The sequence below is a fragment of the Pinus tabuliformis genome, chromosome 6 (genome assembly GCF_031772625.1).
Source record: "Pinus tabuliformis cultivar Carrire ecotype Pingquan chromosome 6, CPIR1, whole genome shotgun sequence".
NCBI lineage: Eukaryota > Viridiplantae > Streptophyta > Pinopsida > Pinales > Pinaceae > Pinus > Pinus tabuliformis.
This window is the reverse complement of record NC_142292.1, coordinates 1441857377-1441882935: the sequence shown is the minus strand read 5'-3', so window position 1 is coordinate 1441882935 and position 25559 is coordinate 1441857377. Positions and strand designations below refer to the sequence as shown.

The following is a 25559-nucleotide window of genomic DNA, read 5'->3' as shown; positions in this document are numbered from 1 at the left end:
GCAGTTCCAGCTGTTCCCGACAGTTCCAATTTCTGCCCTCTGCATCAGCTTTCCTAGCAGTTCCCGATAGTTCCGACTTCTGCCCTCTGTGTCAGCTTTCCTTGCAGTTCCGACTTCTGCCCTTTGCGTCAGATTTCACGGTAGTTCCCGACAGTTTCAGCTGTTCCCGACAATTCCAGCTTTTGCCCTCTGCGTCAGCGTTCCCGGCAGTTCGGGCTGTTCCCGACAGTTTCGGCTGTTCCCAACAGTGCCGGCTTCTGCCCTCTGCGTCAGCTTTCTTGACTGTTGCGCTGATCCTCCCGACACTATCTATGCCTCTCTGCTTCTGTATTCACTGCCCGTCAGCTGCAACTCTAGATCACTCTCTCAACTTTCTCAGCAAACCCAGCCCCGTAAAGTCGAAATCTTGATCTCTTGGTGTGTTCTTCAAGTGATCCTCAAGCCTCTTCCTATACTTTTCCTGTTGACAGATCAACAACCGAGATTAAGTCCCTAATCAACGGCTAAGATTAGATCTGGCTTGATCCATGACTTTTGGACCATTCTAACACAGTTTTATATTAATTCACATTAATATTTTATTTTCCCTAAGTTTAGACCTAGGGACTCCATTAAAAATATTAATTATTTTAATATCTCCCAAACTGTTTAGAATCTGCCCAAACCCTTTCTGGGTATTGGAGATCTGACGTGCCTTAGCCTGTCCATCAATTTTCGTGGCTAGAGCACATCCGATGCTACCCCAAATCAACAATTTAGAAGTCTATACAATTTCCCTTCACGAACACCAATGGTTCTAGCATTTTCTATGCTAGAACCTTTTGGCTACACAACTGTTTTCCCATCAATAAATGCTACTCTATCACCTTTATCGTCTAAACATGAAATGGAAACCAATTTTTTTTCAAACTTGGTACATAGAGTATGTTGTTAAGATGTACATTCTCTCCTGATTCCAGCTTGATAGATGCAGATCCAATGTTTTCAACAGGGTAGCTATTCTTGTCTCCAAGTTCCACCTTGTGATATGAACTTCCTTTTAATAGACTTGAGAGTTGGTCACATTCACCTGTCATGTGCCTTGATGCACCACTATCGATCAGCCACATATCATCATCTTCAATAGAACCTGTAAGAGCAGAAAAGTAATAAAAATCTTTATGACTTTCATCCTTGACTTTCTTGGGGTGTTCCTCATCTTCTGCTGTAGATGCATGATGTTTTCCCTTTCTCTTTTTGTCTGTAGGTGCACGAAGTTTTCCCTTTCTCTTCTTGTCCTTTGATGCTTTAGGACAATTATTTCTATAATGTCCAAACTTATGACATCCATAACATTGGACTTTAGACAAGTCTCTTTTTCCTTGAGGCTTAGGTCTTCTACCTGCATTCTTATTTTGAAAACCAAACTTCTTTTTATCATTATTCCTTCTAGATCTTGCAACAAATGCATGAGATTCTCCTTCATCATGTCTTTGGATCTTCCCTTTAGCAATAAGCCTAGATTCCTCTTGAGTGCAAGAGGTCCATAATTCTTCAAAGCTTGGAGTATCCTTTCTAGCACAAATTCCAGCTGCAAATGAATCCCATAAATCTGGTAGGCCATTGAGTGCAGTAGTAATTAATTCAGATTCAGAAATGAGTTCACCAATACTTTGTAGCTGATCTCTTATGTGAGCAATTCTTATGAAGTAGGAGGCTACAGGTTCATCTATCGACATTTTTGCATCATGAAGTTGATTTCTCAAAGACATCTTTTGTCCAATGTTGTCAATTGAGAACAAATTAACAAGGGTATCATAAACTTCCTTTGATGTGGCTAATTCTGAAACAAATGGAATCAAATGATCCTTAAGGGATTCGAATAAAATTCTTTGAGCCTTAACTTCATCCTTCCTGAACCTTGATTTTCCTGCAGCATCATTATCATCTGGTTGACCGTTGAGGTACTTTACCTTTGACAAATTGCAAAACTTCATGTTCTTCTAGGACAAGATCAATCCTCATCTGCCATGCCTTGAAGTTTGATGCTCCTTCAGGTTTGTTCTCTTCTTTACAAGAGGAAACCATTTGCTAAAAAACCTTGGACATAGAGATAGGAGATTTCTTCCTTGAGAGAGAGAGAGAGGGATTCAACAATATGTGATCTTCAACTTTCTTCCTTCACCAAAGCTCTGATGCCATGTTAAAAATTCTAGGGCAATATACTGATTTCTGAACACTGATAATTACTTGTGATTATATTTATAGAATCCTTCCAACAATTACTAATTTTTCATCAAGCAACTATACTTCAGAAAATCAATTATACAAGAGTAAGAAAGCAGAGATCACTGTGCACAATATCAACACAATAATTACCCTGGGAAAACCCACTTGGGGTAAAAACCCAGCAACTTCTTTCCTTAGAGAACCAATTCAACAAGAGATATCAAAGTCAAAAATTATGGTCAAACTAACCAGCATTCACCAAGTGTCCAAGTCAGCCCTCATCAAACTGAACATAGAAGATGCACCTCAGAAATATACCTGTCCTCTGTCACAACTGTCAACCACAGGTTCGGATCTCTGTCACAAAAGTCACCACAGGTTTGGACCTCTGTTCACAAGTGTCAACACAGGTTCGGCCTTCTTGCACAGGTGATCTATTACAGAATTTGGACTTCTCTTAAAGAATTGAACCACAGAATTATTTGCCACAGAATTCGGCTCATGCACAGGATACAAGTCACTAGCTTCGCCCTTCTAGAAGAGATATAGACCACAGAGATACTTTGTATTCCAAGGGACTTTGTCAATCTGCTTCTACACTTGATTTATATGCCCGAACCATGTATGTATGCTCAGATGAGTTATTCCTTGAGGAGGATGAAGAGATCTTATTTATAGCCACTTCTTGAGGTCGAATTTGTGTGAATGTTCGCTGAGCCGACTTGTAGGAGATGGAGGGCTGACTTGAACACTTGGGAGCCAAAACTAATTTTAAAAATTTAAATTTTTGTTCTTTTGATAGATACAAAATTTTGATTTTCTTATGAGCATGAAGAAAATGCTTTATATGAATAAATGCACGAATATATCAATATGAATGCCGATCATAGCTACAAAATTCAACAATTAGGACTTTACATTTTTGTGGGTGCTAAATTTTGTTGTAAAAAATGCTTATGATTCAAATTATAACTCTTTCCTATTGTTTTAACATAGGTTCATTCTTAAGACATAAAATCTCAGTATGCCAATTTTGAACTGCAGAATCTTTGGTAAGATAATTTGCTGTATATGTAATTGTTTATTCAATCCACAGCCGTTGAAACTTTCTTGTGAAATGGTAGGATGATCTATGACTATGTACATTGAGCTGATAGTTTGTTACACTCTCTACAGGCCTTATATCTTTGATTTTTTTCCACTGTTCAGTGAGGCTTATTCATTGGCATGCCAGTGTTAGCTGATCTATTATTTTTTATATTCTTTGTTGTTTTTATATTACAGCTAGTTTTTGAGTTTTTTGATGTCATATACTGATCTATTATCTTTTCTTTTCGTTGTGTTATATAAAAATTTAGTATATTGTAAACGAATTAGTTAATTAGGGCACAGGGCATGATCAAAGATCATGCCCATTCACCAATAGGCATGTAGGGCTGTATTTAAGCCTGGGCCTCTCAGCTTGTAAATCATCCATTCATATTCATTATTAATAAATATATATTTTTATGTCGATTGCTGGTTTTATTCGTCTCATCTAGTATCAGAGGCACGTTTGGCACTCCTAAAGCCTCGTTCCACTACTGTGATCACTCCTATCCACAGCCATCGCCATCGTGAAACCTCCGGTACTGCCGTTTTCTTGCCTCACGCACCGTTCCGTCCACTATCTCGTGCCTGTACTCTGGCTGCATCTTTCGCCATAGTCCACCGTCGGTCCTACCTCCCACTGTGTCCTCGACATCCTTGTCCCGATTGCTACACCTCTTGGCGTGCAGTCCTGTCCGCAACTCCCGCGTTCGTTCATTCCTCCACCGTCCGCCGTCTTCCTTCACGCCCAGCCCACACCACCCTAAATGCCAATCCCTGTTCTGACGTCTGACCCATCTTTTTCTACAGCATATTAATCGATATAATCCATGACAGATTAATCGATATAATAACATATATTATATTGTTATTATAACTGTATATGATATATAATAAAATTAATTACTTTAATTTAATATTAAAAAAGAACCTATATGTTATATAATTAAATAATTAATTAAATTTAATTATTTAAAGAAAAAATCAAATTAAAAGCTGGCGGACAAATATACACCCCAGCAAACCGGTTCAATGTCGTCGATGACAATGATCGATTTCAGCTAAAAACTGATTGATCTGGAGAATAGGATTACTAGCCACCCCGATGATTTCAACCCAAAATTAGTTGATCTTGAGTACGGTTATTGGACATTCCGTCGATATGAAGAAGCTACAGGATACAACAAATTGAATAGAACAATAGCTCGGGTAGAACTATATCAAATCCGAAATAAATCATAATCAGACAATAACGTTGCTGAACACTTTGTGTGAAAGGATGAAGGTTACACCCGAACAACTACTCTAAGATGATGGAGGTAATCAACAACACAATTCATCAGATTCAACAAATTCAACAGATTCTCATTAAAAAGTAGTCTCCAAAAAAATCATCCACGCACCATCAAGGAAATAGTAATGCGATATTTTCAAATAAGCAGCTATGGAATACATTCACCAATCAATATCCTCTTTTCGCTCCACTATTAGTGACGTATCAACAGAGAGAAAAAATCAAGCTACCCAAGTTCAATGGTAACGAAAAATGCAGCGTTGCGTGGCTGAATAAAGCAGAAGAATATTTCGAGATTTACGATATTGACAGTGATGACGAAAAGATTAGACACGCTTCCATGAAATGAAAGGCGAAGCATATAATTGGTATATGTGGTGGAAGAAGACGACAATCGCCATCAGTTAGAGAAAATTTGAGGATGCATTCTTTAAAAGATTCCAAGGTGTAAAGGAAGAAGAGTTATTTTCAACACTCATCAGATTGCGACTTAAAGGAAATATGGATGAGTACACTCGAGAATGGGAGACCTTAGCAACACGAGTACCTGGGTTATCAGAATCTCGTCTAATTCAATCATACATCTCCGAACTTAAAACTCATCTATGAGTAGAACTACGAGCTTCATGACATTACGTTAATAGAAGTAGCAAGACAAAAAGAAAAAGTTGCTGAAAAGAAATTTGAACAAATACTGTGGTTAAAACCGGAAAAGGTATATTCGAGACGAAGGATGCCCCAGTTTGGGAATACAGATAAATATGTTCCACCACATTTTCGTGAAGGCGAAAAATCTAACGTGGAAATGCAAAGGATAAAAGAAGACAAATGCAAACGCTGTGGTGAGAAGTGGGACCCTAAACATAGGTGTGCTAAAGGAAATGAATCGAAGAACCTATTTAATTGTGAAGCAACTAATGATTCAAACAATGATGAATCAGACATAGAAGGAGTAGAAGATGCCCCAGAATTCCCTCCAGAATTAGATGACGGAAGTATTTCGCAAGTGTCACTATTAGCTATGATAGGTATATCACAACCCCATACTCTAAAATTAAAAGGACATATAAAGAAGAACAACTTAGTGGTTCTCATCGACTCCGGTAGCACCCACAATTTTTTAGATGCAACTGTGGCAAAGAGACTCAACATTTTCTCATTTCCCTTATCCAACATGAAGGTGATGGTAGTCAACGGTAAGAAGATTGAAAAGGTAGGGAAATTCCATAAGCTCAAATTGCAGATTCAAGACTTTAATTTAGAATCCCTGTTCTTCACTGTACCATTAGGAGGAGTAGATGTGGTCTTAGGTATCCAGTGGCTACGAACCCTAGGCACTTACTCTGCCAACCATCAAGAGCAGTTCATAAGCTTTAACTGGGAAGGGCAGAGGTACAAGTTATACGGACTCCAAGCACCAGAGAATCAAATCGTGTCGTCATCCCAGATGATGAAGATGATTCAGAAAGGATCACCAGCTTATGTAGTACAATGTCACTAGTTAGAATTGTTATTTGCAAACATGATCAACGAAGAGTCACTAGAAGTACAAGAGCTAATTCAGAAGCATGAAAAGGTATTCCAAGACCTGCCCATGAAAATGCCTCCTAACAGGGAAATCAAGCATACAATAGAAATCAAAGCAGGGATCAAACCCCGTGAACATCAAGTCGTATTGATATCCACATCACCAAAAGACTGAAATTGAGAGATTAATCCAAGACATTTTAAAATGTGGGATCATCTCGAAAAGTAAGAGTCCGTATGCTGCTCCAGTGGTATTGGTAAGGAAGAAGGACGGATCATTCAGGCTATGCATTGATTATAGAGGATTAAACAAAATAACGATTAAAAACAAATTCCCAATTCCCTTTATCGACGAAATGTTGGATGAATTACATGGCGCAAAATACTTCTCAAAATTGGACTTAAGGTCAGGCTATTACCAAATTAGAATCAGGTTGGAAGACATACCAAAAACGACATTTCGAACACACGAAGGTCACTATGAATTTAAAGTAATGCCCTTTGGGTTAACCAATGCACCAACAACATTCCAAGCCACTATGAACGAGTTATGTCGTCCATATCTTAGGAAGTTTGTATTAGTATTCTTTGATGATATTTTAATTTTTGGTAAAACTTGGAAAGAGCACCTACAACATCTAGATAAAGTTCTTACACTACTGAAAGAGCATCAGTTCTACGCCAAGAAATCCAAATGCACCTTTGGGAAGGAAGAAGTAGAATATCATGGACACATAATATCCCATGAAGGAGTAAAAGTGGACCCTAATAAAATCAAAGCTATAAAGGAATGGACCAAACTAGTTAATATATCCAAGCTAAGAGGGTTCTTCGGATTGACTGGATATTACTGAAGATTTATTAAAAACTATGCACATATAACTGCACCTCTAACAAACCTTTTAAAAAAGAATTCATTCCAATGGAATGAGGAAGCAGGAAGGTGTTTTGAAGAACTGAAGGGAGTTATGTCTAATGCCCCGATACTGGCAACTCCAGATTTCTCTAAACCATTTATCATCGAGTGTGATGCTTCTAGATTCGGTATAGGCGTAGTGTTAATGCAAGAAGGGCATCCAATAGCTTTTGAAAGCAGGAAGCTCAATAAAAGTGAATGTCTTAAGTCCACAAACAATAAGGAAATGCTAGCTATTATGCACGCATTGGCTAAGTGGAGACAATATCTTCTGGGAAGTAAGTTCTCCATTCGAATAGACCATAACTATCTCCAACACCTCCTTCAACAAAAAACACTTTTCGAAGAACAACAAAAATGGATTGAAAAAATCGCTGCCTTTGACATGGAGATACTACATAAAAGGGGAAAAGGCAATGTAGTAGCAGATGCCCTGTTGTTCTTGAATGGCTTAATGAGATTCGAAGTGAGTATGCCAAGGATCTAGAAATAACTGCGCTAATCAAGAACCTTCTAGACAACTCAAAATTTGAATGGAAGAACGACATTCTATGGTACAAAGGAAGAATCTATCTGAATTCAAACTCCAAATTTAAATCCAAGATACTCAAGGAGTCACACGATTCACTGTCAGCCGGACATATAGGATTCTTTAAAACTTACTACAATGCACGTCAGTCATTCTTTTGGAAGGGGATGAGTCACGATATTCAGAAATATGTAGTGGAATGTGACACATGTCAAAGAAATAAAAGGGAAAATATTATGACACTAGGATTACTTCACCCCTTAAACATTCCAAATCAGAAATGGGAAGAAATATCAATGGACTTTATTAAGGGATTACCTATATCTGAAGGCAAGGATAAGATTTTCGTAGTAGTCGTCAAAATCACCAAATATACTCGCTTTATTGCAATGAAGAAATCAGACTCAGCGAAACAAATCGCTGAGATATTCTGCAAAAATATTTATAAATTACACGGAATTCGAAAGTCATTGTGATGAAGAAATTTCAACCCCCACTCCGGTTATCAGTTTTCCTTATCACTCCATGCATTTAGTTTTAAATTCAAGCATGATAAAAATTCTAAAATCTGGAAATGACAATATTTTTTGAAAACACAAATTTAGAGATTTCACAACTGCTGAAATTGCAGAAATAAAACACAGCAAAATTATGACAACCACACACAGAAAATAACACAGTGATTTTTGGTCAATGTGACCCTGGAAAAACCTCCTACTACTCTTGGGGAAAACTAGTTTGAGAGCTCTTCTTTATTTCTGAAAATGCTTTTACAGAGAAACTGAAATACACATTAAAAATTCCAGCAACCACAAATTACAACTTATCTCGATTTCTGTGCTTGAATTTTGCCTCGAAAATCTTGCCAATCAGCAAACAGCCAAACAGAAAATTTTCTAGCAATAAAACAACATTAAATGTTGTACAATTGCCTCAAAAAAGGTGACCAGAACTTGCTGTATGGACCGCACGGATTTCTGCAGTATGGTTGCCTAGAAATTCATGCCCAAATCTGCCTCGAAATTCGTGCCCTTGCTGGTGTCCCTCTTTCTCGATTTCTATGCTATCCCTCTTCTTCGATTTCTTACCTTTCTCATGCTGTACGGTTTTGCCTTGGGATGTGTGCCAATAAATGCTGCTGCCCAGATTTGCTAAAATGTCTTCTTGCTGCTCTCCTTCACTTCTTCATTGCTCAGAAATTTTCTCCTTGCTCTCTTCTCTTTCTCTCAAATGCTCATGAAAGAATGAATTGATCTTTCTCTCTTCTCTTCTCCTTTTACTCTCTAAATGACCTTTTGGGTTATCCTAAGATCTAATGGCTGAGATTCATTTAGATCTAGGGATGAGAATAAGTGTGCATTTAATTCTCACTTTCTATTTTTTAACTCACCCACTTAATAAAGACCCACTTAGCCTTTTATTTCCATAGTGACTTTTTCACTTTCTAATTCTTCATTGACTTTAATAAAGTCACCTTTAAATTAGAATGTAATTTTACCACTTATAAAGTCACTTTTAAATTAGAATGTAACTTTACCACTTATAAAATCACTTTTAAATTAAATTGACTTTACCACTTATAAAGTCACTTTAGGAGAAAAGTACAAATAAATTTGGACGCTTTTCCCTAGGCCAAAGATCAAAGCCTTAGGGAACCACTTGTCCTCTGGTACCCAAATTTTAACATGTGAGTGATAGAGGTGCCAAATTTAAGGGTAATTTTTGGAAAGAATTGTTTAACCATATAGGGACGTACTTAAATATGAGTTCCGCTTACCATCCTCAAACAGATGGACAAACGAAGGTTGTCGATAAATGTTTGGAAGCCTACCTACGTTGTTACGCTAAAAAAACAAAATAAGTGGGTTCAGTGGTTGCTGAATGGTGGTATAATTCTACTTATCATATGTCAGCAAAAATGACTCCATTCCAAGCTTTGTATGGGTATGAACCTCCAAAATGGAAGGATCTAGCTACCGTCCAGACAAATCTACTAGCTGTTAAAAACCAACTAGAAGAAACTCAAAAAATTGTCCAAACCCTAAAAGAAAATTTAAATGATGCAAGAAACTGTATGAAGCAACAAGCTGACTGAAACAGAACCGAAAGAGAATTTGAAGTTGAGGAATGGGTATTTGTCAAGCTTGAAACAAAAAGGAAAAAAAAATTGGCACAGAAGTTCTATGGACCATACTGGATCAACAAAAAGATCAGCCAAGTTGCATATAGTTTAAGCCTTTTGGATAAAAGTCGTGTTCATTACGTCTTCCATGTATCCTGCCTTAAAAGGGCGTTAGGTGATCATCAATTAGCACAAACAACGTTTCCATCCTTAGATGATGAAGGAAGGGTCATTTTAGAACCAAAAGGTATCATATACACCAAAGAAAAGAAGCTTCAATCTCGTGTAATCAAGGAATACTTGATCAAGTGGAAGGACTTACCAGAAGAAGAAGCTTCTTGGGAAACTGAAGTGTTTCGTTAACAACACCCGTCATTACGTATGCTTTGAGGACAAAGCATCTTTTGAGAGGAAGGCAATGTTACATAAAAATTTAGTATCTTGTAAACGAATTAGTTAATTAGGGCACAGGGCATATCATGCCCATTCACCAATAGGCATATAGGGCTGTATTTAAGCCTGGGCCTCTCAGCGTGTAAATCATCCATTCGTATTCATTATTAATAAATATATATTTTTATGTCGATTGCTGGTTTTATTCGTCTCACTTTGCCTTTTTAATATTATTACTACTTTTTGAGTTTTCTGGTCTTTTTTACTTAATCTTCATACTTTGCTATATGACATTCATTTGCATACTGTATTAGTTTATACTTCGTGTTTCCAGTATTTTAAAGCTATGCAATGCTTATGATTTGGATCATTACTCTCCTGTTGTTTTAGTATAGGTTCATTCTTAAGAATTAAAAGACAGTAAACTCAGTATGTCAATTTTGAACTGCAGCATTAGTAAAATAGTTTGCTGTATATGTAACTGTTCCTCAATACACACCCATTGGAAGGTACCTGTGAAATGATAGGATGTTTCATCACTGCACATTGAGCTGATAGTTTGTTGCACTCTATTGTCCTCTATTTCTTCTTTCGTTTTCACTGTTCAGTGAGGTTTTATTCTTTGGCACATTAGTGTTTTAATCGATTTTTGGCATATCAGTGTTAATCAATCTATTATGTCTTCTATTATTTGTGATCTTTATATTGCTATTGTTTTGACTTTTCTGATTTCCTGTACTTGAGCTTCATACTTGTTATATGACATGTGTTTGCCTCTGTTTTATTTTACGCTTCATGGAGTTTCTAACCTATTTTTTCTTATATTGTGAAACTGACAGATATAACATAAATTGGAACTATGGATTGCTTCCACAAACATGGGAAGACCCATCTCTTGCAAATGCAGAAGTTGAAGGAGCATTTGGTGACAATGATCCAGGTTTGTCCACAGATTTTATTAATAATTTATTCCCTTTTTGGTTTCACTCTGATGTTTGAAAATTGAATTCTTTGATTATTGATCAAGTGTTTCTATTAGATTGAGTGCATACATTTATTTTAATTGATGAAATAGTTTTGAACAGTTGATGTGGTTGAGATTGGGGAAAGGCAGGCTAAAATTGGAGAAGTACTTAAAGTGAAGCCATTAGCTGCTTTAGCAATGATTGATGAAGGTGAATTGGATTGGAAAATTGTTGCTATTTCTGTTGATGATCCAAGAGCACCACTTGTCAATGATGTCAATGACGTTGAGAAGCACTTTCCGGTTATTCTCATCAACCTTTTTTCTTCTTCTTTCTTTTCTATATCAGAAGTTTATGCCGATGTTAAGATTTCTAATACCTTTAGAAAAATAAGCTTTTGTTGATTGTGGTTGAAAGCAGTTTCCTAGATTAACAAGGTATTTGTCCTTAAAAGAGTTTAATTTTCTTGTATATGGTTGATTGGGAGTATGAACTTACTTAACATTGGCTTAAAGTTGTACATCATATTATTCACACTTTTTATTACTATTTAGGTTTTTGTGTGAAGTATATTGGGTAAATTGAGTGACAAAGGCCAAGGATCTTCATGTAACTCTTATGTCCGTCTATGGTAACTTTGGTTCATTTTTGAAATAATATGAGTTACATTTAGAAAATGGAATGACAGGTTGTGTCATTTGACGCCAATTCAGGTTGAAGACATGGTAAACCAATAAGGTACATCAGTGAAGTGACAATGTGTGTAATCCCTTAGAGTTTGAACTGAATGAAAGGTTGTGTGATGTATCTAAGTAGAGTATGAACTGAAGGTTGAATCAAAGTTTGTGCTAGAAGTTGAATTGATTGCACAGGGACTGTCACCCCCCAAAAAGGCCCCTGTGTCCAATATTCCAGCATTTTGGGGACTTGGGAACTTGCTAACCATATCCAAGATGTTGCAGGCAAATTTCAGGGTTTGGTCTGCACATATTTTGGGGTAGTTCTGAGTATATATCTTCAGTTTTGACAATGGACGTTGAAGATTGGGCAATATGATCATTTTCCCCTCCATTTTGTATGTATTATACCAAATCTGAATCTGAATCTGTACAAGTGACAGCTCAAAACATGGGTTTGCATGATGTCTTTTGATTTGGGTTTGTGGTAATTTAACTATCGCCTTTGCAGCAACATCATCACAGCAAGCAAAGCCTCCATGTCAACAAACCAAGAAATGCAACATCTCAATGTCTGATCCTTTTGGTTATTTTTCTTTTCCCACTTGCACCCAGTGTTGCACCTGCACCCCTGAGCAACTAGTGGCCATTCCTCTCGATGTTGTTCTTTCTTGCTGACACTATGGTTGAGGGTAATTTACAGGACATCCTCCTTTCAACTTACAGGAGATTCTTGCTGGAAACATTGCCAGCAGAAACACAAAAGGTAAGTTGTATGAAAAGTACATGATGTCAGCAATATGAGGGACAGACAACCCTCATGACCAATTTACCAACTCTTTATTGACATTCAATGTTAGGAGCGAAGGCTGATAGCTTTTATTTTTTATATGAGGGATCACTTGTTCTGCTTGGGATTCTTTTCTGTTTGTTTTTCATTTTATAGTTAAGTGTTATTATGATTTATGCATTCCGTTGTCTTTAGATACACATGTATTTGTTTTACAGTGTAACAAATAAAATATATATAAATAATGTAAAATAATGTAAATGATAATAAGCATAAATAATTATTAGTTAATTAGTAATTAGGTTGAAGAGGCATGTCTAAATGAGACATGACTCTTCATGAAGAGACACTTGCCTGATATATAAGCAAGCCTCTCATTCTCATTTGTAATTCATTTTCATTCTTATTCTTATTAATATTTAATAAGATATTTATATCCTTAATGGATATCTTGATATTCCAAGCCTTTTGGAGTAATTAATTTACAGAAGGAATTAATTTATAGAAGGAACTTTGTTCGCTTCATTTGTTATCAGAGCAGTTCGGTCCTCTAGGTTGCTTAACCAGTGCACAAAGCCCATTCTCCGATCCAAGTCTTTGGCTATCGACTCTTCGTCAAATTTATTGCTATTGCAGTTCAAGCTTTTCGCTAAATATTTGGGAGTTTCTCATTTTCTCCGTTTTTCTAGGCCTTTGGCCATAAAAAAAAAATAAACCCAAAAAAAAATATAAGTAAATAAATTAAAAAAAAAGAAGAAAAAAAAAGTAAAAGAAAAAACAAAACGGATACAAAATCTCATACCAAGTATATTTAAAACTATTTACGTGGAGAAGCCCGTGGTTTTAAAAACAATCCATGGTATTTTAAAAAGTTAAAAAAAACAAAAAAACAAAAGGAATACGTTTTACTTTTAACGGAGGTTTTTAAAACAACCCATGGTAATTGCCCATGGTATTTTAAAAAGTAAAAAAAAAAAAAACAAAAAACAATTTACTTTTTATGTGGAGAACATTTTAATGGAGGTTTTAAAAACAACCCATGGTATTTTAACATCGTGACTGTGTCATATAAAAAGACGTGACCTTTATATTTATTAAGTGGGGTGACATTAAAAATTTATCAAAGAAGTAATTAAGTATATAAAAAAAGGGACCAATTTATTATTAAAAAAAAGAAGAAGTGAAACTATTATTATTATAAGATAATAAAGTTATTTTGGAAAGGGGTCTTAATATAAAGAAATACATACATATATAGAGGGCAAAAATATAAAGGAGTATTTTTTTTAAATAAAAGGGTATTCAAGTTTTAACAATCCACATTGAAGGAGAATATTTGGAAAATATATATAGAAAAAAAAAGATTTATTAAAAAATCTTTAATATTCAAGAAGCAAAAATGGAGTCTAATACAAATTGAAGGCCATAAGATTCCCAGAAACCCTACCCAGAGACGGTAAAGCGTTATTTAACATTAAAGGAACTCTCGTAGGAAAAGATGTTATTATTTCTATTTCTCTGGCAGAAGATGCAAATTATATAACACCTAAAATTGCAAACCAACTAGTGATTCCAGAGTCAAATATAACTGAAAAATTAGAATTAGACCTTTTTTGCAATAAAATATATGACATAGCCAATTTACAGTTAAACATTGAAGATTATACATTTGTATCACAATTCTCAGTTCAGACCCTATGGAACAATCAAGGTGACATTATTTTGGGTTTACCTTGGATGGAAACTCTAGGTTCCTTTATTCTAAATACAAAGAAGAAGTTTTTAACATTTTCTTACAAGAAGAAGAAAATAACGCTCCAAGATTTTACACTAAAACCAAATTCAGTAACACCAGAAGATATCTCAAATATTTCAAAAGTAATGTCTCAAGAAGGTAAAAAGGTATTACAAAATATGCAAAAAGAAATTGACAAAATCAATGTTGACAAAAATGAAGAAGTTTCTCGATTTAAAAACCATAGCGAAAAATTACTATCGCAAATTAAGAAACTTAAGAAGGATAAGAAGTCATTAGAAAACAAGGTACAACAACTTATCGAGAAAGAAGCATCAAATGTAGGAATTCAAGTTGATGACAAAACAACAAATACCGATCGAGTGAATATGACAACTCAAGAAGACCAGTCAGTTAAAGAAACGAAACACGTAGATGTTGCAGTTCAGACAATGAACATCCCAGGTGAATGTTCCATAACCATCTCAACAACATCTTTGCTAGAAGAAAATATAAAAATTGGCACATGCCCAGTAAGGAGAAATCAAACCAAAAAAGTTCCATATCGGCATCCAAATCATGAGAACAGACGAATCAACCATGCTACATATTTGAACCAGGCAGAACTGAAACAACAAACTGATGTTTTGAATAATAGTGATGTAATCTCAATCCAGTCTTATGCTAACAAGTCGTTACAAAATTCCAGTGATCAGAGTACTATATAGAAGATTAATCTGGGATGGTTTGATCCCTTCTCAGTGCGACAATTTTGTTTGTCACTAAGAAGATCATATCAGCTTGTATCGACGAAGATGACTATTCCGAGACAGAAAGACTTTCGAAGTTGAAAAAGATATCAAGCCTTTTTCATCGACAAGCTTTGAGGACAAAGCTTTTGAGAAAGGAGGCAATGTAACGAATAAAATATATATAAATAATGTAAAATAATGTAAAGGATAATAAACATAAATAATTATTAGTTAATTAGTAATTAGGTTGAAGAGGCATGTCTAAATGAGACATGAATCTTCAAGAAGAAACACTTGCCTGATATATAAGCAAGCCTCTCGTTCTCATTTGTAATTCATTCTCATTCTTATTCTTATTAATATTTAATATAATATTTATATCCTTAATGGATATCTTGATATTCCAAGTCTTTTGGAGTAATTAATTTACAAAAGGAACTAAGCCTTGGTTGTAAGCTGGTGCTAACTCGGCTTTCATTGTAACCTAATGTTTCAGCCTTGGTTGCAACTTAGTTTCAGTTGATGGTAATGCGGTGGTAACCAATTGATACTGTGTTGTTGTCAACAATAATCCAATCATATGGGGGTCTCATTTGGTCATTGGAATTAAGTGCTTTTTAACCTCAGTGGCTGTCTAGTGAAAATTTACAATTGTTACTTTAGTGGTTCTGCTTCTGCAACTCTTTTGTGCACACACTCTCAGTCACTATGTTGCTCAGTTAAGTCATTCAGGAGAGTGACTTCCAGGAAATGGAGATTGCTAAAAAAAACTTAGCAAAATAAAATAAATTATGAAAGAATGTAGGTTTATTTGTAAAGTTGAAAACTGTATATGCATTGATTTATTTAAATAATTATCTGGCAGATATACATTGTGTATAGATGTAAAATCTGACGAGTAAATATAGGTGGTCAGAGGAATGTAGAACTTGTTCCATCAGGGGTTTAGGGAAGGTGAGTCATGGGTCAGGTTATCTATTTCTACAATATTCCTAGTCTGATCTCGATATGTCGGTTTGCGTAAGAGAGAAATGTTCTGGAGAGGAAGGGTTACTGTAACTTAGGTTCTAATATCTATCCTTAGTCTTTGAGTATAATTTTTTAAGGGAAATTTTTATTAAAAAAATGTACTTTTATGAAAGACATTTTTAGATCTTGGACAATTGTTTCTTTCATCACAGGTTTCTCTAAAGGTACATGGCTTATCTCTATTTTCTAAAGTTCAGATGTTTTTCAGGTAGGATTTTTTCAGATCAAATTCCAGTTTGTAAATTTAACTAGATAAAACAAATTGGGCGACAATTTCTGTTTATGTGTTTCTCAAGGCCTTATTCACTGAATGATTGATGGATGGATATAGCAGTCTAAAACTGATGCATTTGTAAATGGCTTTAACAAATGTTTCCTAGAAGCAAGTAATAAAAATGAGCTTTTGCTTTTTACAATTGAGTTTTGTTGTGCAGTAAAGCCGAGCTTGATCTGCATTGCATTGCTTCTTATTTTCCTTGGTCTTGATTTGCTTTGTATTTATGATGATTGATTCATTGCAGGGCACATTAACTGCCATTCGGAACTGGTTTAGGGATTACAAGATTCCAGATGGAAAACCTGCTAATAAGTTTGGGCTTGGTGATAAGCCAGCAAATAAGGTGAGTGTTGTAAATTTTTCCCCTTTTTTCCTGACTTCAAATTGAAAATGTACTTTTTGAGGAATGGAACTGTACCAGTTTCCCTTCTGTCTGCCACATTCTTTTAAATGTGGAAACTTGAAAGATATTCATATGAATTAAGATTCTTATTTAATTTGTTACTATATTGAGATGTGAAACCTCTCCCACTGCCCTTTGGAACTGGGCATGGGACTGCTTTTCTCAAAATAGTGCTCCATGTTACTTCTATTTGTTTCATTTAGTCTTTCCATTAGGCTACCCCCAGTAAGCATCATCATGGATGGCCTGCACATTCTTTATTTTCCATTTGGTACCTGCTTTGGCTAGTTACAAATTGTAGCTATTATGTTGTGGTTCTATTGAGTATCAACTGTTTATATTCTGAATTCAATCTTTGTTACTCAATTCTGATTCAAACATTCAATCTCATCCTTGTGCCTCACAGTCAAATATGGATCTTCTATAATATTTCATAGCGAGGCTTCCTTTTCAGGATAATTACTCTTTGGTGTTAGAGTTGACTTTGGAATATTTAGTTTGTCCTGAAAATGAAACTGATTTCTGTTAATGCCCACTAAAGACCAAAGTAGGTCAAAGAGACTATAGAATAAAACTGATAATAATAGAAAATTCAAAAGGATGGGTTGGAGTGAGGGGGTGGTGATGGGGTGTGGGTTGGGTGCAAGAAGCCTCCCTAAAATGAAGAACGAATAAATGAATCAGAATGAAATGACATAGATGTGCTAGTGGGTTATTTCATAAAGGAGATCCCTAGAACATGAAGAAGAGTTGGTAAAAGAATTACAACTATACTAAGGGGAGAATGGGGGAGTTAGCCTCACTGATCATTTGAATCAGTGGTGCAAATGTCAACACTGAGTGCTTGCCAAATAATGTCCTTTGGTGAGTGTTGTTGAATTTTGTAGCTATGGTCAGTCTTCATAATTAATATTTTAGCTCTTGAGATATATGTAATCAAAGACATGTTCTTCATGTCAGTTTCAAAAGAAAAAATTTTGAATTTTGAAATTTGAATTTTTGGCTCCAAGATGATCAAGTCGGCCCAGCTTCTAGAGGCATCCATTTGGCCTCCTAGAACACTATATATACACCACTTGTTCTCCTCCACAAGGGACAATTCGGATCTCACACAAGAAATCTTTTGCTCATCTAGACGAAGAAGAAAAGAGAAAGGAAGGACGAAGTTGATCTAGCAATCCAACGTCTTCTCTATCTATTCAACCTCGCATGTGTGAATTTGTTCCTCTTATGTGACCTCGCACGTGTGACAGATGGGCTGAATTTCCGAAGCATACTAGAGCAGCAGGACCAAGATTTTTGGGTGCAGAAGTAGGCCGAATTTTGGCCCTAGCAGAACAGACCAGGCCGAATTGTTTGGGCAAGAGATTGACTCGTCTAGAAGGAAGTTTGACCAGGTGTGACCAGGGCTGTGTTATTAGTCAGTGTGGTTGAATTTTGTAGCTATGGTTGGTCTTCATAATTTATATTTTTGATGTATTTATAATAATGATTGTAAAGCATGTTCTTCATGCTTGGGTCAAAGAGAAAAATACTAAAAGACATGTTCTTCATGTCGGTTGTAAAAGAAAAGAATTTGAAGTTTTGATTTTGCATATTTTGGCTCCTAAAAACTAAAGTTGGACTCTGCCTAGTCAAGTCGGCCCCCTTCAATTGTTTTGAGTCAGCCCAACTTCTAGGGCCACCTATTCAGCCTCTCAAGACACTATATATAGACATCATTTCGTTCTCCTCCAAACCAAGCCATTCAATCATGTCTGGGGCAAGCGATTCGGCCTATTTGAGGTAGCAAAGGAACATTTTTGAGGTCAACAATAGAGGATGAAGGTCTGAGGCAAACAAGCATAGGCTTGAGGTGAGAATGCAAATCTGAGGCAAACAAGCATAGGCTTGAGGTGAGAATGCAAATCTGAGGCAAAAACAAATTGTGTCTGTGGCAAGCAAAGTCTGTCTAAGGCAAGCAAAATCTGTTTGAGGCAAGCGGAGGTTTCTGAGGCAAGAGAAGGTCTGAGGCAAGCAAGTAAAGGTTTGAGAAGGCAATATAATAGAGAGTATGAGGCTGAATTTATGTCGTATTTGAAGCAGATCAAATCAAAGTTATTAAGCAGTCAGTTGACTTGACTAGGAAGAGTGATGGACCAGGTTTGACCTAGCTATAGTGCTGGTCTGTTTGACCATGTATCTGACTAATGTATCTCAAAAGAAAAGCTTGCTGGGTTTGCCCCCCCATGTGGATTTACCCTAGGTAAACTCTTGTGTTTCTTTGTGTGGCTGTCTCTTCATGATCCTACTGTGATATTTATTATGTTGTTGATGTCTTTTGTGTAGTTGCTTAATGATGGAATAATAAATGAGAATGTGAAAAAGATTTAAATCATTTGAAGTAATTACCTGTTTAGAACACCCTATAAAATCAACATGATATCAGAGCCATGGTGAGAGAGCAACCTTAAAGTAAACTCTTGTGTTTCTTTGTGTGGCTGTCTCTTCATGATCCTACTGTGATATTTATTATGTTGTTGATGTCTTTTGTGTAATTGCTTAATGATGGAATAATAAATGAGAATGTGAAAAAGATTTAAATCATTTGAAGTAATTACCTGTTTAGAACACCCTATAAAATCAACATGATATCAGAGCCATGGTGAGAGAGCAACCTTAAAGAAGCCCTAATCCTTGTCCAGTTCTGAGAAGGAACGAATTTATCTCTAACAAGACCAAGATCCATTTGTGTCCTTGAAGAAGGCTGAAATATCTACCTCTATCCAAGCCTACTAGCCTAATCTTCGTTAAGAAGGTCGAAGCTTAAGTCATAGACCGAAGGCCTCAATCCTAATCTCAGGCAGGACTGACAAATCTCAAAAGTTGCAGGACCGAAAAATCTCAGAAGTTGCTGTACCAAAAAATCTTAGAGGCCAGCCGAGATATCTGAGGGTATCTGAGAAACCTCAGAAGGTTGAAAGACTCCTCATATAATCTCGTAAAACCCATAGTCAATACAATTTTGTTTTGGTTATGATCTGATTAATGTTTCAAAAACCCAGAGTCATTGGAGCATATATTATTCACAAGGAGAAGTCCTGAGCATAAAAATTGTTTTGAACAAGACCAAGGGTCTAGCCCATGTCAAGTGACTGAAAATTTTCTGAAGGAGATCTTAAAGAATCTTGAACAAACATCTTAAAGATTGAAGATGTCTGTAGGAGTTTGACATTAAATGAACACTGGATATATTCTTGTTGTTGATGTCACGTGTTCTGTTTTGGAGATCAAAGATCACTATTTATTAAGCAAATTCAAGGTTGCCTGTCTTAGTCAGAAGGATAAAGGCCAAGGATTTTAAGAAGGTTCCATGTCTCTTGCAATAAGGCCAAAAAAACCTCAGAAAACCGAAGAATCTCTGAAGGCAATTCAAAGTAGTTCGAAATTGGCTTAGTCAAAGTTAAAACCAGCGAAGTCTGATTGAAATTGCAAGGTATATATTATTACTCTCTGAAATTCTTGTCTGAGATCAAAGTTCTTTTAGACAACAATTTCAAGGTTGGAATTGCAAATGTATCTCCCTCAATCTCAAGTAGAAGCAAGTTGGAACTTGGGAATACAATCTCAAGATGAGACCTTGCCATATGTCATAAACCAAATTCAAGGTGGAATCTTCTCAAACCTATGTTGAAATCCTGTTCAAAAGGATGAATAGAGACAAGTTCAGAATATTTGCCAATATATGACCTTGTGAAGATCTCTAGGATTGATCTTATGGTCTGTATGTCTACAACAAAATTTTATGAGTTGCAAACCATAAAAGACCTAAGGGATGTGTATAAAAGAAAGGTCTTTTGAACGTTTACTTGCATATAAGTCATTCTGAGATATAATGACTTATTCACAATATAGTTTATGATCAGGAGGATGAACCAAATGAACTTATATCAATAATTTTTGGCATCTTGAAGTCAAACTAAAGTTTTATATAGGCCTGGGCAAGAAATATTTCCTAAGAATATGACACCTCTGTGGAAGAAGTCTTACATTCTGTATATAACAAAGTTCTTAAGATGATTGATCTCTAAAGCTCCTTTCCGAGCCATTGGAAGTTAAGAAAATTATTTGCAAGAATTCATTGGTTACCAATTTTGAAGAAAATTCCTTGAAGTCTCTTATTTAAGGCGTAATGCATTTATTTGAATTATGTTGATATACTTGTTTTGGAAGAATCAAGGAGGCATGACTTGTTGCTGCTGTCTAATAGTGTAGAAGAGGTCGAGATCCTCTTTAAAATTAAGGACTTAAGTCATCTTAGGAAGAAAATGAATCATTTGCAGAACCTCCTATTATTAACAGGCTACTTGGGTTGAAAGGATAAGAATCATGTAACCAAGTATGTTGTGGGATCTCTGATCTTGATTGTTTGCCAAAACATGGGGATTTTATGATTATGGAATATGATTTGAAAGAGGTGCAAAATTAATCTTTGTAAATCTAGGGTTTGGAAGACTGCATAAAAGTCTTGGATGTAAAATTGGATATCTAAGGTTTGTAAACCCTAGCAAGCAATAAGGGCTTGAAAGTCTAGGGTTTATGGGCAAAATCCCTAGGATTGAATTTAGATCATCATTTCCACCGAAAGAAGAAACCCTAGCTCTTGCAAGGAAGGAATGACATCATACCGATGTGGATGAAGCTTGACAAAGTTGTAGACGGATGCAAGAAGACTAAAGATCAAGGAGCTGACATTCTTCTCAGAAGATAAGTATTTAATATCTCTCTTTTTTGGATTATTGCTATTGTTGTTTTTACTAGTAGTTAGTCTCTTGTCTTTGTATCCTTTGCTTGGTTGTAATTGTTCTTCCATGGCTTCCTAATGAGGTTTTCAGCTACATAATGAAGTCTGCCAAGGCTTTGGTAGCTGATGGAAGAAGAAAGAAAAGTTGTGACAAGAGGACTCTCCTAGAAATAGGGATTTGTGTTGAGAGATATTGTACTAGATCTGAGCTCAAGAGGGAGCAGTGAGATCAGCAAAATTGTGTTGATTTTTCAAGTGCGATAGATACAAGCACAATATTTATGAACTATTTGTAATTACTTCGAATGATATAGATCTTCTTTTAACAATCCAGATTATCATTAAGCAATTACACTTTAGAAATTCAAGCATAAACTATAAAGAGAACACAAGATTTACCCTAGGAAAACTCACTTGGGTGGAAAACCCAACAATCTTTTCTTTAGAGAAGTTCTTTAGTTCAACAAGAGATACATCTAATGTGGCTAGTCAACTATGACATCAACAATATCAACAAACTATGGTCAAACCTAGTCGCCAACCCTCAAGTTGAGTCAAACCAAGTAAAAAATTAACCCTTCAAAATTTCAACCTTCTCAGATCTGGCCAAAATTTTGGTCTGCCTAGAATACGCTGCCTAGAATTTCAGTCTGCCCAGAAAACTTTCTAGAAATTCAGTTTGTCCAAAAAAGGTCACGTGCGAAATTTGAGAGAGAGAAATGCGAGCTAGAGAGAGATCTTCGTCCTTCTTTTTGTCCTTCACTTGGATGCCCATAACTTGTATTTCTTCTGTAATGGCTAAATGGTGCCTTTATGGAGGAGGTTGAATTCCTTTATATAGTGGTCTGCATGTTTAGAATTGGCGTGTCTCTTCACTGGGTGGGCTTGACTTGAGGGAGGGCCGACTTGACTAACTTGGAGCCAAAAATTCAAATTTCAAATTTCGAAAATTTCTCTTTTACATTCAACATGAAGAACATGTCTTATATTAATTCTTGCAAGGGCTAAATAAGAACATGTCTTTCAAATTCTTTATACATTACAAGGGCTAAAATATAATTACAAAATTCAACACTCCCTCTTAGCTAGGGAGGTATTCATAATCACTGGATATATGTTCTTCATTGTGAACGGATTTCTCTAAGAAAAGGTTATAGCAAACATCACCATAATCGGGTCACAATTGTGACACATGGTAATCCAATAACATCAACCATTTACCATAATTGGGTCAAACATCTTTGACACATGGTAAATTAACAACATCATTACGGTATCATCTTTTGAGTCAGTACCTCATATCTATGGTATCTCCTCACCATAATATAGGTCAGTACTTCAAACTCATGGTGCATCATTTAGCATCAAAGAGTCAGTACCTCATATCTATGGTATCTCCTCACCATGATATAGGTCAGTACTTCAAACACATGGTACATCATTTAGCATCAACTAGTCGCCATAATTCGGGTCAATACTTGACACATGGCATTTAGACTAGTCTTGGTCCACCATAATTTGGGTCAACATCTTGACACATGGTGAATTGCCAAAGGCCACACTCTTAACAGAGTAATTCGGGGCTCGATGCTAAATGAACCTGATGCTCCAAGACCATTCTTCCTAATTCAGGTCATACATGACACAGGAAGAATGTTAGTCCATGATGCTATCTCATCATCACTCCCTCTCAATGAGAGAGGGATTCTCCACAAGTCCAAGCTTGTCTCTGAAGTATACAAATTTTGCATAGGATAGAGGCTTTGTCAAAATATTTGTAATCTGCTCATAAGTGGAGACGTACTAAAGCTTCACTACTCCCTTTTGTACCATGTCATAGATGAAGTGGTACTTGATCTCAATGTGCTTCAACCTGTCATGGAACACCAGATTTTCTGTCAGCTTCACACAACTTTGATTATCACAATATATCATGGTTGGCTTGAGCACATGATCAAACAACCCAACGAGAAACTTCTGAAGCCATAGTGCTTCACAACTCGCCAAGCTAGTTCAATATATTCTGTCTCGACAATATTGAGTGCGACAGATGTTTGCTTCTTGCTCATCCATGAAATCATAGTGAAGCTTAAACTAAAGCAACCTCCAGTTTTACTCTTCTTGTCTTCAACACTCCTTGCCCAATCTGCATTTGCATAACCCTGCAACTGAATATCACCGATTGAGATGTATCTCGAACCAAGGTCAATTGTACCACACAAGTACCTCAATATGTGCTTTGTTGCAATCCAACAGTCGTGTCTAGGTTCCACTTGGAACTTGCTCAACGTGTTTACTGCAAGGTGAATGTTTGACTTGGTTTTAATCGCATACATCAACAAGCCAATCAACTTTCAGAACATTGATGGATCTATCAAATCAGACTCAGAGTCCCTTAACTTTCTTAGATTTGTAACCATGGGAGTCGACATCGACTTGCAATCCATCATACCAAACTTCTGTAGGATCTTGATAATATATTTTCCTTGACCAAGAAAGATTTCACCGGGCTTTTGCCATACTTCTAGCCCCAAATAATAGTGCATCAATCCAAGATCCTTCATATCAAATTCAGAAGCTAGCTCCCTCTTACACCAAATAACCAAATGCTCCATACCTGTTAGAAATAGGTCATCAACATACAACAATAGGATCACAGGTTCATTCTTTTTGACCTTGAAATATAGGTTTGGATTGGCATTGCTTTTGGAGAAACCAAGTCTCGTCAGATAATTGTCAATTTGTGTATACCAGACTCTCGGTGCTTGCTTAAGTCCATACAAGGCTTTCTTCAACTTGCAAACATGAGACTCTTTACCATGGACCTAAAAACCTTAAGGTTTCTCTAAGTACACTTCTTCAATTACGCCATTAAGAAAAGTAGTCTTTACATCCATTTGATGTAAATTCCAACCCATAAAAGAAGCAATAGAAATAATGGATCTAATGGTAGTGTACCTGGTAATCGGAGCAAAAGTCTCATCATAGTCTTCTCCCTCTTTTTGGGAGAAACCTCTAGCCGCAAATCTTTCTTTGTACTTGTCAATGCTGCCATCCACTACATGCTTGATCATGTATACCCATTTGGAGCAAATCACTGATTTTGCTTCAGGTCTAGGCACGATTTCCCATACATCATTCGTCATAATTGATTGGTATTCTTCTAACATCACATCCTTCCAAACTTGCTGTTTAGCAGCTTCTTCATAGGTGGAAGGTTCAACATTGATAACATTAGTCATCAACACTACATTACCAGAATACCTCTGTGGCCTCTTGCTTTCCTTGAAGGTGCCATTTGGTGTTGCATGTCCTTCAGCTTCCTGCAAAGTGGATCTCAACTAGGTTGGTCTTTTTTTGATTTCAGGAACAACAATTGGGTCCATAGGTTTGCTTGGCCCTTTTGGCTCTTCTTGATGGTCGACGGAATGTTTAGAAAGATTTGATGGACCAGATCCTTCTTCCTTGGGAGTTTCATGTTTTTCGTCCTCATCAGAGTCCACTTTTTTAGACTTCCAATAAGAAACATTTTCATCAAAGGTCACATCCCTGCTAACTTCAACTTGTTTTTGTCTTGGAATATATATTCTATATGCCTTTGATGATTCACTATAACCAATGAATATTCCTTTCTTTCTTGAAGGTTCTAACTTCCTTCTTTTATCTTTAGGAACATGAATATAAACATGACATGCAAATATTCTTAAATGACTGACATGGGGTTTCTGTTTGGTGATTGCTTCTTTAGGAGTCTTGTCTTTTGAGATTTGATGAGGACTTCTGTTTTGAATGTAGACAACTATCATTGATGCTTCACTCCACAAAAACATAGGTAGGTCTTGATCATGCATCATTGCCTTGACAAATTCTTCAATGGTTCTACATTCCTTCAACAATTCCATTTTATTGCGGATTATAAGGGACTATCAATTGCTTCTTAATCCCAACTTCTTCGCAAACGACAACGAGCTCCTTGGAGGTATATTCTCCTCCATTATCAAATCTCAAGATTTTGATCCTCTTTCCTTTCAAGTTTTCGACTTCAACTTTGAATTCTTGGAACTTGTCAA

The 25559-nt window shown here is 36.2% G+C and overlaps 1 protein-coding gene across 21 annotated transcripts in view; it reads left to right on the top strand.

Annotated features, from left to right (window-relative positions):
- Positions 1-25559, top strand: part of LOC149264029 (soluble inorganic pyrophosphatase 6, chloroplastic-like) — a 154221-nt gene that overhangs the window by 103576 nt on the left and 25086 nt on the right. For 18 of the 21 annotated variants that reach the window (XR_016259513.1, XR_016259512.1, XR_016259507.1 and 15 more), the window contains exons 3-5: positions 10918-11018; positions 11164-11345; positions 16548-16646. Coding sequence is in view for 6 of the 21 variants with exons in the window: in XM_089427421.1 (XP_089283547.1) it covers positions 10918-11018; positions 11164-11345; positions 16548-16646 (382 nt within the window). In the remaining 15 variants the exon portion in view is untranslated. The remainder of the gene's footprint in view (positions 1-10917; positions 11019-11163; positions 11346-16547; positions 16647-25559) is intronic. The other 3 variants (XR_016259539.1, XR_016259538.1, XM_089427432.1) reach the window with 1 other exon arrangement.